At 42.7% G+C, this 18,264-nt stretch overlaps 1 protein-coding gene and 1 long non-coding RNA gene across 4 annotated transcripts; one reads left to right on the top strand and one right to left on the bottom strand.

Moving 5' to 3' along the window:
• Positions 1-2,334: 2,334 nt before the first annotated feature.
• On the bottom strand, positions 2,335-5,958 carry linc.pou2af1 (lnc RNA pou2af1). 2 transcript variants are annotated; one of them, XM_082503856.1, is made up of 5 exons: positions 5,390-5,958; positions 4,401-4,501; positions 4,129-4,180; positions 3,374-3,669; positions 2,335-2,861 (listed from the first exon to the last, which is right to left on the bottom strand). In XM_082503856.1, exons 1-5 carry the CDS (start codon positions 5,484-5,486, stop codon positions 2,517-2,519), a joined length of 891 nt encoding a protein of 296 aa, XP_082359982.1. In that variant the 5' UTR covers positions 5,487-5,958; the 3' UTR covers positions 2,335-2,516. The 2 variants fall into 2 exon arrangements, with proteins under 2 accessions (XP_082359982.1, XP_082359981.1); XM_082503855.1 differs by having other exon boundaries at positions 4,129-4,183; positions 5,390-5,957.
• LOC309688256 lies at positions 2,849-7,022 on the top strand. Of its 2 annotated transcripts, XR_014271022.1 has the most exons (3): positions 2,849-2,964; positions 4,762-4,940; positions 6,034-7,022. It is a non-coding gene; the product is annotated as an uncharacterized lncRNA (long non-coding RNA). The 2 variants fall into 2 exon arrangements; XR_014271023.1 differs by lacking the exon at positions 2,849-2,964 and having other exon boundaries at positions 4,495-4,940.
• The last annotated feature ends 11,242 nt before the right edge of the window (positions 7,023-18,264 follow it).

Genomic DNA, 18,264 nt, shown 5'->3' with positions numbered 1-18,264 from the left:
GTTCATACAGTGCTTTTATATGTGCCTGAGCACTTTCACCTAAAGTGGCGTTCATTACCTTACCTTAAAAAAAGGGTTTCTGACAACGCGTCTAAACCTGATCCCCAGTATGAATAATACTGGACCAGTTAAATATAAGCTGCAACCCCAGGGCTGAAAAAAGAAGCCAAAGTAAACTCCAACAACTAAACTGTTCAGTTTATAGAAACATCAGTGCGTCTGTGGACAGATGGATGTGCATCACTTTCTTCTCTTTGCTGTTGTTTTTCCTTCACATTGTGGAAGCGTGGGTCATACTTATCGATTAAAATGTTCTTATTATAATATTAGACGATGAGGATTCGACAGAAGAAAAACATGGAGCCTGTTGTTTACAGTTATCGACTCAGGTGATAGTGTTAACTAGCCCACACTGTGCAGTTATCACAGGTTTTAGCTTCCAGGGTGTTTTTTCTTGCTTACAGTTTTTGTTTGAAAATAGTTCCTTTTTTCATTCATTTCACTTTTAGTCCAGATTCCTTATGATGATTTATGGCAAATGCCAGAGGCAAGATTCAAAAAACATAAAGTATAGGATTGCGGACTTCCCATGTGTTTTCTTTGCACTTGGACGAGTTGGCACGGTGTCTTTGTTGGGCCGTGCAGAGTGCGTGGACACACTCACATCCTGTAACTCAGTAACTAAGAGAACAATGGTTTCCTGCACATTTAGCTTGTAAATGGATAAAGACTTTACACTGGTAGAAGTTATCGTGGTTCCTGGAATATGATGGCATATAAAGTTTTGTCTTTGTCGGCATGCAGAAATGCCACTGCCACTTAATAAAGCTGATTGCGGCGCTCTGCTCCAGCCTAAATGTTTTGGGTTATTTTTCCACACTTATCAGCTGCCGTCAAGTGTCTCCAAGGGGATTTCCACATATGCTGGCTCAGCGGGAGTGAAAGGGATGCCTGCCAACAGGATCTTTGGAGCACGCACTCCTCGTTTATTGTGTTAGTTTGAGACACTAGTTTCAAGTGAGCTAGGTTGGAAGTGCGACCAGGAAGTCACAAAATAATCCAGACTTTTATGATTTCTTTCTTTTGTTTGTCTGTTTTAGCAGACAAATACTTGGAAAACCTTTTCCATGCTCCATGATTAAGTTTGGCACAAAGAATCAAGAACAAACTGTCCACAAATTACCAAACACACGCATCCGCTTTCATAACGAGATTCAACTTGCCATTTTAAAGACATAAGATAGCAGCAGAAAGATGTTTTACATAGTTTGGCAGCTGCTTTATGTATCTAATAATCATTCGTGACACTGAGCCAAAGGCCTGCTCTAGATAAACTCAAGTAAAATCGGTCGGGCATTAAAAAAGCTTATTTCTTTTTCTTCCCATTTTCATGCAACATGAAAAATTGTTATTAAATATTCATTACTTCAGTGTTGCACGAGGGGAAACTTGAGGTAATGCAAATATTAAGCAGTGAGTGACTATTAAGTGTAATAATCCACACTGGTCAGTTACACGGTGGCTGTAGCTCTGGTGGGAGAGCAGCTCACCTACTAACATTGTGTGTGTGTGTGTGTGTGTGTGTGTGTGTGTGTGTGTGTGTGTGTGTGTGTGTGTGTGTGTGTGTGTGTGTGTGTGAGATCGAAAGCACTAAACAGGACAAGAGTGCTCAGAGTAGAAAATCAGTCCATTTACTGAATTTCTTGTTTTTTGACAGGTAGCCTAATAAACTGGCTGAGCTCCGTGTAAAATCTGTAAGTATAATAAGAGGGGGTTGCAGCTTCAACAGTGCTTGTTTCACAGTCTGGAGAAATTATTGAGAGTTTGTTGAAAAAATCAGATAAATGGACTGACACCTGCCTGAGGAGTCAAAGTACTTTTTAAATAGCAGTCTCATTCACACACAGCGACTCCAGCATTACGCGACAACTCGGAGCTCAAGCATTCTTGAAAAAGCCAAACCAACCCTCTGATTAGCAGACGTCCTGCTCTGTTAGCTGAGCTGCAGCCACTGTGAGTCGGCTTGTCTGTTAATCTGTTCTCCTTTGATCTCTGAACTCCCAGTGAAATACTGCCCTGCAGGCCAAAGTCAAATCTCAGACGTTTCCTTGCCTTCATTTCCAATTGTTGCGTTACAGCTGAGTTCAGCCCTGACATGTTATCAGCCTGTGATATTTACTTTCACACTCTTCCCACATTTTTCACTTTTATTTGTTACCTGTGGCTACAGGGCATGTTCACAGGGTGAAGTCTGAACCTGCTGGCTGAAGCAAACATCCCGACTTTTACAGTGGAAACTCTGCAATAGACAAGCGCACATTACAAGCACAGTGCTGACTTTTACACATTTTTATTTTGTGCAGCAAAACATTAGCGTATGAAAATATATCATTTAGTTTTTATTACAAATGAATTGATTAAAGTAAAGCAGACCAAGTGAAATGCAAAGCAAACAACCTCACTGAGCCAAATCGTATTTACAGTCAGGATACAAAGTAATACTGTTCACGGTCTCATCATAAAGCATTGTAGCACATCTCAGAGCTCAGCGGGAAATCCTTCTGGAAACAGCTGTCTTCTACAGGATACACCTGGGGATAGTCTGTGGGAGCAAAGTAAGGTGCGCATTCTGGGGTGGGGGGGCTCTCCTGCTGGCCTGACCAACAGTGTGGCAAGCTGTAATATTCCTGGGGGCCACAGTGCTGATAGTGGTATTGCTGTGGGCTGAAGCTTGACTCCATTCTGGTGGGCGAGTCATAGCATGAGGAGGAGGAGGAGGAAGAGAAGGAGTCCTGTGGGGAATAAGTGTTGGGATCCACAGGGTTGCAGAAAGTCAGTGACTCCAATGAGGAGCAAGGGGCCTGAAAGAGAGGAGGACATCGAAATTACTTTGGGCAGGACTGCAGGTGTGCCACATGGTGGTCATCCAACCAAAGCTAGGCCCAGGGCTCACCAGGAACACTTGTGAGTGGTGTTTTTGATTTAATGCATTCATTTGTGTGCAGACAGCTTACAAAACTGACATGCAGCTGTTTATCCTGCCAGACAGGTCATTTTATCAAACACAAACAGCTGTAATCACAGTCAAAGCAAGACTAGCTCCTTCAAATATATCCACACAAACCTATCCACTACATGCTGAACAGACACTGACAGTGTTTGTGGAAATAAACGACCACCACACCAAACCTCTGTTCCAAATAAACGCATTGCTATTGCTCGTATCTCGTATGCTTTTAAAACAATCTTTCAATTTTGGTCACAAACAGAAAAACTAGGAAATTTTTCCGTTTTGTCACAAAAGTTTTAAGAAATCCCAGTTTCTGATTATTTCTTTAATGACGGTGTTTCGTTGGTGCCAGCTGAGTCCTACCATCCCCTGGCCGTAGTAGTCCGCATCTGAGGACAGTCCGTGGTACCAAGGCTGAGGGGAGGTTGGAAAAGGAGGCAGAGGGGTGTCGTAGGTGGTACCACCGTATCCGTTGCCGGGCAACATCACATCCCCAAACTGCTGCTGCTGCTGCACCTGGATGCCGCACTCCTGCATCTGGATGTTGCACGCGCTGTCAGGGACTGGAAACGAGATGGTGGCTCGAAGCTGGAGGGCCAGCGACCCGCAGCTGCTGGCTTCAGCTGGGGGGACAGAGGGAGGAGGAGCCACATGGCCACCTGCCGAGATTCAGTGTAACAGTCAGACCGAAAATATCCAGAATACAAACACATGCGATGAAAACAAGCGAACCACACGCTCTGGGTTAATCATTGCCTATCATTTAATCACGGACTAGGATATATCTGCGACCACTTTGAAAGGGCGTGGTCTGAGAGACCACGGTGGAACTCCACCCCTCTGAAATCTGAATGCCTCTTGCCCCCCGTCCAACTGAAAAAGGCGTCCTCAATAATTGATGCATATTTATATGTTTATTTTACAGAATTTTTGACCCCCCAAACAAACAAACAAACAAACAAACAAACAAACAAACAAACAAACAAACAAACAAACAAACAAACAAACAAACAAACAACTTGATTAAGATCATCAGACTGTGACGCTTAGGGCAGGCCGCTGTAGTGCATGTGTGTCTTTCTGGGATGTATTTTAGCACACTGGGTGGACAAACCTACTTTGGAAAGTGGACGCGCGAAGCTCCTGTAGTTCCAAGCAAGCCTGATGCATCTGCTGATCAGGAAGAAAGAGAAATACAGAGGAGGGGGAAGGCGATACCAGATTATTAATGGCTGCTTTCCTGTAAATGAGTTGAGTGGCTTATTTTGATAAAACGGGCTATCAGTGATTTACAGGTGCAGGCTTGCACAGAGCGGTATTCTCAGCAGAAAAAAGGTGAGACTGAGAGCAGGGGACAAGGGTAAAGAGGCGTGGGGGAGGGAGGAGTTACCGCATTAAGCTTCTTGTTGTTGGCCTCCTTCTCTCTGTGCCTCCGCAGCAACTCCTTGACCGTGATCTTCACCCGGACCCCCGGGTACACCTTCAGTTGATCTTAATGAAGAGCACAGTGTGTCACTCATGCGCAGTAATCTCCTCTTAAAGCAAACTAAACCAGTCGTGCACTCTTCTCCTCCCTCTCCCTGCTCCTCCAGTAAAGCACCACAAAGCATTTCTTACACATCACAGCTTATTTTGTTTCCAGTAAACTGAAATCGCTCCATGAAGTGTCGCTTCATTCTAATAAACTGCTGAAAGATTGTCTTTTAAGATTTTGTAAAAGAATATAACGAAGTGCTTTGAATTATCCAAAGATCCTATTTTATCACCGGTGCGTAAAGGTCGTTTCCACCGCTCAGTGTTTCTGAGTGTTACTGGCGGCTGATCCCCTCCCCGGAGCCTCCCGGTCGGGAGACGTTTTCACTGCACCCTGTAGCCCTGAGCTGCCACGCCCCAGTCAGAGGCAGAAGAAATCGGCTCTTAACGCGTTAAAGTAAGTAGATTTTATTACGCATATACGATCGAATGAATGTAAAGTAAATAAAAATAGGCGAGGAGATGAAAGAGAAGTTTGTCTGGCACGGTGGGATGAGGTTAAAGCTGAAGCGCGCAGACAAAGAGTCAGCAAAGCGATCCGCGACCAAAACGGAACAAAATTTCGAAACTAGAAGGAGCCGCTGATCTGCGCTTTTGGATCGAAGCGCTGCAGTTTTCAAGGAAACGAGCCTCCCGCGTGGTGCACGTGCGCGGTCACTTAGTGAAAGTTTGATCAGGTCGTTATGGAAAAATTTCGAGGCGATTTCAGCCCGGTGCTGTTTACAATTCAAAACCCCGAGCTCTACACCAATCTCCGTTACTTTATTCAAATCACCCCTGCCCCCCACCACGAACGCCTGACAGTTAAAGGCAATGGGAGTAATTGGCAGTTTTTTTCTTCCTTACTTGAAGCTTGATTAAGATACGGTGAAAGAACGTCTCGTATAGGTGCGGGTGATTTAGGCCTAAAGGCGATATTTAAAGCATTCAGGGCTGCGAACATTTTAGAGAATGTGTTAAGAGATGAAACCTCATCTGATAAATATTCATACAGAGAAATGCTACTTTATGATTTGTCTTAAATGTGGCAGACGCTGGCCAAAACGAAAGGCAGACACATCCCACTCGAACACACAGAACACCCTGTTGCGCACAGACAGCCCGACCACACAGCCCGCGAGACTTCCAGTTGAATTTTTCCAAACTTAAAATGATCTTTAAAAATGATCATCTGCGCGTCCTGATGTGCGTCGACAGACGACAGTCGGCAGAACTATAACACACAGTAAAGCCATAAACGCCAGTGAAGCTTGGAGAAGTCTTTGAGTGGAGAACGCTACACAAACAGGTGGAATCAGGTGGCATTAAAGTTATTCTACACGTGGAAGTTTAATCTAGCCCATTCTACTTTAATTTAAATATGGGAAGAAGTGGGCATTTATGGGGGGTGAGCACTCCACTTAAACACACAAATCGTGTGCTTTCAATATTTCCAATAAACTCTACATTACCCCCCCCCCCCCCCCCCCCCTCCTTTGTCTTCCAAACAGGGAAAAATGCAAGAAAATGATTTCCTGAAGAAAATCCGAGGTGAAACTCACCGGACATGATGGCTGGGATGGAGAGATGATTCCTGGAGAAGAGCTGAGGGACTCAACAATGTCCTTTTCTGCCTCAGCAAAATGGCCAAGAACGAAATTTCTGCAAAAATCTCCAAAAATAGCAACACAAATGTCTTACAGCAGAGCCAGAGCATACAGAATGATTGTAATAGAGCTGGGGACATATTAGTTTGAGATTTTCTCCCTCCATTCCCTCTATTTAAAACCCCTAGAACTCAATGATTTGACAATGATTTGATTGCGCGTTACTTACCATTTGAATATTCAGAGGCAACTCTCTCAAATCGATTTTCAGTAAAATCACTAAGCATGAACACTGTATCAAATCCACTTTAATCTCATATATTAGTATTTTACACTTTAACCTCGAAAAAAATGCACTTTTATTCATTTTACCCTCCTTTTGCACTATCCCAGCATCAGCCCCCTTCACTTAGCACTGCAGCACCCACGACTGCTTCCGTGCAACCTTAAGAGCGCATTTCACCTCAAACCTCGCGTTTAGCCTAGTCACGCATTTTAAAAAGTTTATTTCATAAAAAATACATTAAAAGTGGCAAAGAGGGAAAGTGGGTGTGGCAAGGGCCAACAGCCCTCGTTGGCATGGCAGGGCCTCCAGCTCCATCAGAGTGCTCACACCTGCTGGGAGAACAGGGAGAGAGGCTCAGCAGCTTCACGCACAGTTCTGTCCTTGTCTTGGTTATATTTTCATGAAAATAAAAATGCGTTTCAGGATCAAAGGTTTCCGGTAAAGTGTGCCGTTTAAGAACCGGCCTTTGAAATGTTTAACTCCCCCAGCATTATGATTTATGATCATTATGATCAAAAACGGTTATTATTTTAGATTTTCTATCAAATCTGTGTTGAAATCGAGTAAATAAATAAATAAATGAATAAATAACGAAACTAAAAACAAACATTGCAGCTCCTTCTTTGCACTGAAGTCCCTTACACTACACTTCGAGTGTATTTTATTTCTCAGACTGTTTGTGGTGCGAAGGTCAGAAGATAAAATGAACTCAACTATATCAACGTTACATTCATCACACTTGGATAAATGCATCCAAAATAAAATTGTGCCATAAACCGGTCAAAATATGTGAATTAAGACCCGGATCTATGAATATTATTACATTTATTACAGTAATAATAACTCAAAGCTTGATTATGACTGCAGCATCTATAACATTATTCATCATAGATGCTGCAGTAACATTGTTAGATTATTAGGGCGTCCTCGCGCCATAAGAACAGCAAACTGATTAAAAACTGATATGTGCTAACACATCATCATCATCATCATCATCATCATCATCATCATTTCTATTCGTCCATTAAAATCAATCTTTGTGCATCCTGCTTTAAACAAAGTGCTCTCTTCTCTGCACATCCCCGTTTCCTCGCCCAGCATTGTCCGCCTCTTCTCACAGCGCCCCCTCCTGCAGCCGCGGCGCAGCGGCTCCACCTACAGGCCACAAATGGAAATGTTTATGAAAGCATTCTGTCTTTCCACACACACACACACACACACACACACACACACACACACACACACACACACACACACACACACACACACACACACACACACGATAGTGTGCATTCATGGTATTTTTGTGCACTGGCAGTTTTTTTTGTGATCACATGTTGGAAAATGAAACTGTTATCAATCAGTCTAGATGTATGATGCATGATCAGATGCATGATCAAAATCTAATTATAGTTTTCCTCATTAATAATTTCATTTTTCTGATGAAGCCATCAAACCATGACAACACTTCCACCGTGTTTTGCAGAGGGCTGCAGACACTCACTGCTGAAACTCTCTCCTCCATACTGTCAGCCGACTGGAAAACACTTCAGCAAATAACACAGCACATTTGAAGGTAAAATAAACAGGATAAACAGACAAATGAAAAATGAAGTAAGGATTTAAAAGCTGACACCATTTGCTCGTCCTACAAAAACCTTTGATATATCTGGAACATGTTTTTTGGTTTTGTGGTTTGTTTCCTATCAGACTCTTTTTGATGGCTTCAGCCCTCCACACACTTCATTCCAGGATGAATTACTAAAATTTCATGTTTAAAGAACAAACAAAAGACATTTTTGTACAAAATCCTACCCACAGGTAGGATAGAGTCAGCATGAAATTAGGATATTTTGTATCCAACAGCCCAGCTACGGTGGCCCTGAGAGTTCAGATGCCCTGCAATGAAAGAAAATAGAAAACTGCCTTAATTCTGCAAAAACACACACAAAAACCCCACAATAGAAGAATCATAAAGAAACAGGTGCAGTGAATGATTAAAGCAACCACGTATCGACAGTATTAAATGAACCATGTGATTAAACCAGACATGACCTGGATTTTTTTCTCCTTCACAACACTGAAGAGATTTCTTTTAAGCGTGTCCCAGTAAAAAGCTCCACATGATCTGGGTTCTGTCACTTTCCTGTGTGAGATTTTAGTTTGTTTTATCATATTTTACATTTACTCAAACACTGAATGCTTCACTGTATTTTTTTTGTTGGTTTGTTTTTGGTCGATCTGCAAGGCCCACAAAAAAACCTGCATATAGGAATCTCCAAAAGTTGATTCTGTTCATCAGGACGTAGCATTTTGTGGGAGAAACATTTCGTCACTCATCCAGGTGACTTCTTCAGTCTCAGCTGACTGCAATGAAAATCAGCTTTTGGAGATTTACTTACCTGGATGATTGAGCATGCATCACGACTGCATCTAGAAAGTTAATTTCTCTCTCTGATAAAAAAAACAGTCCTAATTCCTGATCCTGTGAGATAATGCAACATGTGGGTGAGGGGACTCGCCCAGCAATAACTAGCTTGAAATCATCCAGGTGAGGCAGCCTGAGTAACCTCGCAGGTCGAGTCCTATCAGTCCCACTTGGCAACGGTAGCTGCCATATTGATTATGGCACGAGCCTGCTGTCTAGTAGCCTAGACAGCAGGCTCCAAGGAAAGATTATTTTATTATGGCTCGGATATAATAAGAATAATCCTCAGACTTTTACTGTTTCACTAAAGGTTAAAAAGTGAATGTCCACAACTTGAACCCTGAATCTCTTTTACACCCACTTTTATTCCTCCCTCTCCTACTCGACGTCACATCTTCACATTTTGGCCATTCAATAAAACTGCTGAAGTTAAATCATTTGATGTCCATTCATACCTTATCTCTCTCACTCTCTCTGATTTAGCACAAAGTTTAAACCTTTAAACTTTAAAATCTCTTAATTACATTTGCCTTGTTATTCTTAACAAAGGGAATTCACATCTACATCACATTTGAACATTCAAATGGATATAATTCACTTCATGTTTCGTTCAGTTTGTTTAATTCTAATTCAGTTAGATTTGTCTTTAGCACATTCTCACATGAACATTTATTGTAACATAAACCCTTCTTAATTCAAGTACAGAGGAATAATTTTGTTTGTCACTATTCATTTATTTATTTTAGGCTTTAACTTCTTTCATTAAATCATTTGTTAGTCAGACATTCTCTCTCCAGGTCTGACGACAACCTGTAGATTTCTTCCAAAGTGTTCACCACATACATTAATGTAACCCAGTGTGTTTGTTTCTTGTCATGGTTTCGGCTGATTCGCAGGCAGCAGGTGGACCCAAACGCAGGACTCAAACTTAAAAAGTTAACTGAAGAGGCAGCTTCACTGCTGCAGCTTCACTGCTGCAGCACAAACGATCCAAACACAAGAGCGTGAACTAAAACTAGAACTAGGACTCCTCAAGGACCACAGAGGAAACACATTATTTACACAGCGCTAAATCACAACCGCAGTCGCCTCATGGTGCTTTATATTGTACGGTAGACCCTACAATAACACATACAGAGAAAAACCCAACAATCATATGACCCCCTATGAACAAGCACTTTGATGACAGTGGGAAGGAAAAACTCCCTTTTAACAGGAAGAAACCTCCAGCAGAACCAGGCTCAGGGAGGGGCGGGGCCATCTGCTGTGATTGGTTGAGGTGAGAGAAGGAAGACAGGATAAAGACATGCTGTGGAAGAGAGACAGAGGTTAATAACAGATATGATTCAATGCAGAGAGGTCTGTTAATACATAGTGAGTGAGAAAGGAGACTGGAAAGGAAAAACTCAATGCATCATGGGAATCCCCCGGCAGCCTACGTCTATTGCAGCATAACTAAGGGAGGATTCAGGGTCACCTGGTCCAGCCCTAACTATATGCTTTAGCAAAAAGGAAAGTTTGAAGCCTAATCTTGAAAGTAGAGATAGTGTCTGTCTCCTGAATCCAAACTGGAAGCTGGTTCCACAGAAGAGGGGCCTGAAAACTGAAGGCTCTGCCTCCCATTCTACTTTTAAATACTCTAGGAACAACAAGTAGGCCTGCAGAGCGAGAGCGAAGTGCTCTAATAGGGTGATATGGTACTACAAGGTCATTAAGATAAGATGGGGCCTGATTATTTCAGACCTTGTATGTGAGGAGCAGGATTTTGAATTCTGGATTTAACAGGAAGCCAAAACAGGAGAAATCTGCTCTCTCTTTCTAGTCCCTGTCAGGACTCTTGCTGCAGCATTTTGGATCAGCTGAAGGCTTTTCAGGGAGTTTTTAGGACTTCCTGATAATAATGAATTACAGTCGTCCAGCCTGGAAGTAATAAATGCATGAACTAGTTTTTCAGCGTCACTCTGAGACAGGATATTTCTAACTTTAGAGATGTTGCACAAATGGAAGAACGCAGTCTTACATATGTGTTTAATATGTGTGTTGAAGGACATGTCCTGGTCAAAAATGACTCCAAGGTTCCTCACAGCGTTACTGGAGGCCAAGGTAATGCCATCCAGAGTAAGAATCTGGTTAGATACCATATTTCTAAGCTTTTCAGGGCCGTTACAGCATAATGAGGGTACGACACAACACAGAGCAAGGAGAAAACAGGGCTTAAATACACACCGGAGTAATCAGGGAATTGGAGACAGGAGAGACAGAGCTGGGATCATTTAGGCATAACATGACAAGGGGAAGCAAAACCAGACACACTGCACACAGGACAGGGACTATCAAAATAAAACAGGAAACATGAGACAGTTCACAAAGATGTGGACTTGACACTGAGAAATAGACTGAATATGACATGTGGAACACACGGAGGACATAGTGACTCAAACTACAAGCAAGAACAACAAAATTAAACACAAAACACTGGGTCAGACTCAGGAACATGGCAGGTTTGATTTGGGGTTTTTGTGTTAGACACGTTTATATACAAACACATTGTAATATCATAATATAATATTTTTAAATAGTGAATTAAAACAGTACACATGCTTCACACCCAGAAAAAGACGACTGGATTCAAACACAATTTAATACACAGTGTGGATGGGTGTGGTTTATGGCTCCGCTGCAGGGATGGGGTGGAGCAGTGGGTTGAGGAACAGTGTCAGGAGAGGCCAGTTGGAATTATTTCAGTAGGACACTGGATACGGAGGGGAGGGGGGGGGGGATGCGGGAGAGGCTGGAAAGCAACACCAGCAACGCTCTGTACAGAAGTCACACTCTCCCACAGCGCTGTGTGTATGGGCTCCTAACATCACACACAGCTTTGCAATACAATGATGCATTAATGATATTTATATCAACGTTTTAACAACTGTAGGGTGTTCGTTATTACCTGTGAGATATTAATCGGCATGATGTCTGCTGCTTGTGGATAACTCCAACAGTCAGGACATAAAAACTGTTTAAAGCTAAATGAAACCAATTGCCATGGCATCAATTCAGCTTAACCCAGAACAGGTTAGCACGAATCCACATGATGCACTGAGCAAGAGTGGGTGAGTGACCAAAAGAATGAACAACTAATCAGTGTCTGTCCCAACCAAATGTCAGTCATGGTCTCATTCTGGTCACCAACACAAAAATATTCTGGTTCCACTACTGTTACAGTGACAGCAACAGTATGACATACAAACATATCATATTGCTTGTGATACAGAAACTGTGCATGTATAAAGCTTTAAATGCCCTATGCCTGCATACCTGTCACTGATCCAGCAGTATTTGATGCCATCTGGTACAGAGCCATTCTCAGGTCTGTTCCTCTTATCTAATTAATGCTTACACTTAAAACTGCTGGCCAAGGGTAAAAGTAATTCAGTAAAATCATAATTCACGTTGGCAGTAATGACACCCGGTTACGCCAATCGGAGGTCACTAAAATCAATATTGAATCGGTGTGCAACTTTGCCAAAACAATGTGGGACTCTGTAGTTTTCTCTGGTCCCCTCCCCAATCAGACCAGGAGTGACATGTTTAGCCGCATGTTCTCCTTAAATTGCTGGCTGTCTGAGTGGTGTCCCAGAAACGATGTGGGCTTCATAGATAATTGGCAAACCTTCTGGAGGAAACCTGGTCTTGTTAGGAGAGATGGCATCCATCCCACTTTGGATGGAGCAGCTCTCATTTCTAGAAATATGGACAAATTTATTAAACCCCCCAAAATATGACTATCCAGAGTTGGGACCAGGAAGCAGAGTTGCAGTCTTACACGCCTCTCTGCAGCTTCTCTCCTCCTGCTACCCCCCCAAAAACCCATCTCCATAGAGACTGTGTCAGCTTCCAAAAAGACAAAAAACAAACTAAAAACCAGCAACAAACAACTTAAACATAAACAATTACAAAGAAAGAACAATAAAGTATCCACATCTGAACCAAAGAGTAAAACAGTGAAATGTGGATTATTAAATATTAGGTCTCTCTCCTCCAAGTCTCTGTTAGTACATGACTTAATAATTGATCAACAAATTGATTTACTCTGCCTTACAGAAACCTGGTTGCAGCAGGATGATTATGTTAGTTTAAATGAATCAACACCCCCGAGCCATTCTAACTACCAGAAATCTCGAAGCACAGGCCGGGGGGGCGGTGTGGCAGCAATTTTTCACACCAGCCTATTAATTAATGAAAGACCAAGACAGACTTTTAATTCATTTGAAAGTCTGATGCTTAGCCTCGTCCACCCCAGCTGTGAAACTCAGAAACCAGTCTTACTTGTTATCATCTATCGTCCACCTGGGCCTTACACAGAGTTTCTGTCTGATTTCTCAGACTTTTTATCTGATTTAGTTCTGAGCTCAGATAAAATAATTATTGTGGGTGATTTCAACATCCATGTAGATGCTAAGAATGACAGCCTCAACATGGCATTTAATCTGTTATTAGACTCAATTGGCTTCTCTCAAATGTAAAAGAACCCACCCACCACTTTAATCACACTCTAGATCTTGTTTTAACATATGGCATAGAAACTGAACATTTAACAGTGTTTCCTGAAAACCCTCTCCTGTCTGATCATTTCCTGATAACATTTACATTTACAATAATTAATTACACAGCGGTGGAGAGTAGACTTTATCACAGTAGATGTCTTTCTGAAAGCGCTGTAACTAAGTTTAAGAATATAATCCACCCACTGTTATCATCTTCAATGCCCTGTACCAACATAGAGCAGAGCAGCTATCTGAACGCTACCCCAACAGAGGTCGATTATCTTGTTAATAATTTCACCTCCTCACTACGTACGACTCTGGATACTGTACTTACTTAGTACTTAGTTCCTCCTACGCCGAGCGGCGCATCGGGCAGCTAGTGATCTCCATCGATGTCGGTCAGCAGCGACTGCTTCAGCTTCGTCCCAGGCAATGTCGACAGTTCTCAGGTCGTCCATAAATGTTCGACGCCATGTGGTCTTTGGTCGGCCTTGCTTTCGCTTGCCAGTTCGTGGACGCCATGTCATGGCAATCTTAGCTGGGCGATGAGGGGGTAGGCGTAAAATATGTCCCGCAAAGCGAAAGCGTCTTTCTGCAACAACATCGGCTAATGGGCGGGTGCCTGCTCTTCGTAGGACCTCCTCATTTGTTATTCGGTCCCGGTAGGAAATTCTCAGGATTCGCCGCAAGCCACGTTGTTGAAGCACGTTCAGGTGTTGAATAGTTGCACTTGTTGAGCGCCAGGTTTCACTAGCGTAAAGTGCAGTAGGGAAGACGATAGAGTTCAGTAGTCTGATCTTGACCCTTATGTGGCGAGACGAGGTTGGGATATAAAGTAAATACTCTTTGCAGTTTTAAAAAGACAACGCCACCCTGGGAATTTCACCCAGAGAATACTGAAAGTAACACTAAATCACCAGAAAGGCACTTAGGTTCGCTATACTCAGTCCAGAGACGAGGTTCAATGATCAACAAATTCACAATTTATTGGTAATTATTTAAAACACCGAATAAAAACATAATCATAAATATTAAAATACAAATATGCTTAAAAAGGTATTCAGAGCTGAGGCTTACCAGTGGAGGGGCAGGGATGCCACACACAACTACAGAAAGAAAACACACCAAAACACAAGTGCAACACACAATCACACACTCACACTAATAAACTAGACAAGGCAGGTGTGTACACTCAAGGGATCCCACCACCAAGGCACCCTAGTCTCCTCCACGTCGGCACTCCGCATCTGAATAAAAGAAACAAAGAAAATTTTAATATATTACAACAAACTAATGTGTAGCACCGGGGGATAACCCAACTGCAGGACCACACTGGTGATCCACAGCTAGAAAAAGGGCCTCCCACCAGTGGTGTAACAGAAAATCCAAACTACAAATCAAAAAGCAATAAAACAACATACAATCTGAATAAAACTCTAAAATCTGGAGCAAACGGAATCGCCGTACTGCTCCAACTTGCCGTCCACACGACGATAAGTTAACAGTCAATCAATATGCACGCCAGCTGACTCCGATAACCGGCATGCATATGGCCGTTGTCCACGCCGACGTCCACTGTAAAAGCTGACAGCAGCAGGGAAAGAATTCTCACAACGGGAACAGACGGTAAAAGCACAGCAAGGCAAAACAGCAGCACTTCAGTTCGCGTAGCTTGGCGCAAAACTAAGGCCCACACTTCCTGCGAAACATAATAAATAATTACTATAAAAGAACAATAGAAGGCAGAGAGCGTAACAAAAGTTGATTACGTACCAAGTAAGCCGGGTCATAGAACGTAAGCAGAATAGCTCAGAGGAGGCTTCTATAGCTACGACCAGCCGCGATGGAGACTTTAGAGGAGTTACCCACAAACGATCTCTACCACACCGAGGAAGTCAGGTGACCAAAAAGGAGATCACAGGCAAGCGATGCAGAGACACTCAAATGGCCACTATTTATACTAGCGCCCCCTAATGGGCCAGGCTGAAAGTGGGTTGGACCGAGGGATAACATTCATCCTGCCACACTTACATTCAGGGAAGTCGAGTTCCAAATAGGTTGGAGACGTCGCAGGACACCAACTGCCTTCCCTACTCTGGCGTCGACATCCCGATCAGAGACCCCGTCATTCGAGATGATGCTGCCAAGATATGTAAAATTCTCCACCTCTTCAGCACGTTGTTGGTTGATCATGACAGGAATGCGGGCACGTGCATAGCCAACTCGGAGTACCTTGGTTTTTTTGGCGCTGATTCTTAATCCAACTTTCGTTGCCTCCCTCTGCAGGGCCACGGTCAACTTTTGGAGGTCTTCCTGAGTCGAGCCCAGCAGGGCGATGTCATCTGCGAAGTCCAAGTCAGTGAGATTACGCGCTTCGTGCCAGGGCACACCGATGCCAGCTTGGTCAACTGATCGTCGCATGATGAAGTCAATTACCAACAGGAAGAGGAAAGGGGATAGCACGCATCCTTGTCGGACGCCAGTATTGATCTTGAAGAAGGCTGGCTGAGCTACAGTATCCAGTTTTCACTGTGAAAACTAAGGTCTCTAATCAGAAGTACCTGACTCCGTGGTATAATTCTCAAACACGTACCCTAAAGCAGATGACTCGTAATCTGGAGAGGAAATGGCGTGTCACAAATTTAGAGGATCATCATTTAGCCTGGAGAAATAGTTTGCTGCTTTATAAGAAAGCCCTCCACAAAGCCAGAACATCTTACTATTCATCACTGATTGAAGAAAATAAGAACAACCCCAGGTTTCTCTTCAGCTCTGTAGCCAGGCTGACAAACAGTCAGAGCTCTTTTGAGCCAACCATCCCTTTAACGTCAACTAGTAATGACTTCATGAACTTCTTCACAAATAAAATTTTTATCATTAGAGAAAAAATTACCAATAATCATCCCACAGATGTAATATTATCTACAGCTACTCTTAATACCATTGATGTTAAGTTAGACTCTTTTTCTCCAATTGATCTTTCTGAGTTAACTTCAATAATTACTTCCTCCAAACCATCAACGTGTCTTTTAGACCCCATTCCTACAAAACTGCTCAAAGAAGTCCTGCCATTAATTAATTCTTCGATCTTAAATATGATCAACCTATCTCTAATAATCGGCTATGTACCACAGGCCTTCAAGCTGGCTGTAGTTAAACCTTTACTCAAAAAGCATCTCTAGACCCAGCAGTCTTAGCTAATTATAGGCCAATCTCCAACTTTCCTTTCATATCAAACATCCTTGAAAGAGTAGTTGTCAAACAGCTAACAGATCATCTGCAGAGGTTTATTTGAAGAGTTTCAGTCAGGTTTCAGAGCTCAGCACAGCACAGAAACAGCTTTAGTGAAGGTTACAAATGATCTTCTTATGGCCTCTGACAGTGGACTCATCTCTGTGCTTGTCCTGCTAGACCTCAGTGCAGCGTTTGTTCCCTATCATATCGAGACTATCTCTCCACTCCGTTACATATTCCATATGTACAGGGTATGACCCCCTCTTGGTCATGGCGTGTGGATACTTCTTTAAGACACTCTGGATAGCCTGGCCACGCCCCACAGCTTACAGATAAAACGGCTTTGCAAACGTGACACCGGTGATTGTTTGATCTCCACTTGTTTGTTTGTGCGTGTGCGGTTCACTGGTAGTACTTACATGTGGTACTGTGTGACTGTGTGTGTGATAGTGGTAGTGGTGTCCATTGTGGGAGCTTGTTTCGGCAGCCTTCCTGGACACTGCCCCCCCCAGCCCCCTATCTCCCTTAGCAAGTCTGTTAGCTTAGCTGCTGTGCTCGAGTGGCTTAGTAGCCTGTGCTCCCCTGCCGTATTGCCTGACTCTCTGTCTGCAGGACCCCCATTGGTAGCTCGGTGTGCTATGCTTCCTGGCAGTCGGCTTGGCGTCTTTTGGGCTGTCCTTGTGCGGCCGCTCTATCGCGGTCCTTGCGTCTTGTGGGACCGGCTCGGGCCAGTCTTGCATCTGCAGACTGTTGCCTCCGCCCCCCGGCTCGGCCTTTGCATCTGGCGAGGCCATGACTTGGGTGGAGTGTATATATGTACAAATTGGTACATTCACTCTGGGTTCGGTTGCACTGTCTCCTAGTGGGGTGTCTTACAGAGTTACCCTGTACAGTTCAGAGGCTACACTGTTGGTGTTAAAGGACATGCACTGCAATGGTTTGAATATGTCTGTCTGACAGACTCCATATTGTGCATGTAAACGGGGAGTCTTGTTCATGCACAGAAGTTACTCACCCCACAGGGTTATGTGCTGGGACCAATACTATTCACATTATACGTGCTTCTCTTTGGCATGTTGTTAGAAAAACGTACTTTTACATACATACCTACATAATTTTCTACACTAACTGGATGTTTTTCCATGAACACATTTTTAATGCTTAAAGTCTTTCAAATAAATCCTCCCTATTACTCATATGGAAATCCTGCTAAATAGGTCCCCTTATTGGTCCTCTAATTATGTGACTTACAGTTGTATATATTTTTGGAGAGAAATCATCTACAAAAACATCTTTCATCAGCCTTTTTTCTCTCCATGTTTCAGAATGGTTCACTGATGTGTTAACATCATAAGATGTCTACCCTGTCACATGTATTTACAGTCATAAGTCAAAGTGTTTAAATTATAATGATAATTAATGTTACAAAAATGGTTTCATTTTTAAAAATATAAAAACATCTTTTTATATAATATATAGTTATATATATATATATATTTAAAAAACAAACAAACCATAATGCAGTTATAAAGCTTATGATAAAAGATTTATAGTATTATATCCTGAAATAACATTGAATAGTAGGAATGCCCCCACTCAGCAAACACCTACCTGAAGCCAGTTGACACATATCAGTTATTCAT

The sequence above is a fragment of the Aulonocara stuartgranti genome (genome assembly GCF_965226115.1).
Source record: "Aulonocara stuartgranti genome assembly, chromosome: 14".
Taxonomy (NCBI): Eukaryota; Metazoa; Chordata; class Actinopteri; order Cichliformes; family Cichlidae; genus Aulonocara; species Aulonocara stuartgranti.
Note: the sequence above shows the minus strand (reverse complement) of the source record. Positions and strands in the feature narration are given on the sequence as shown.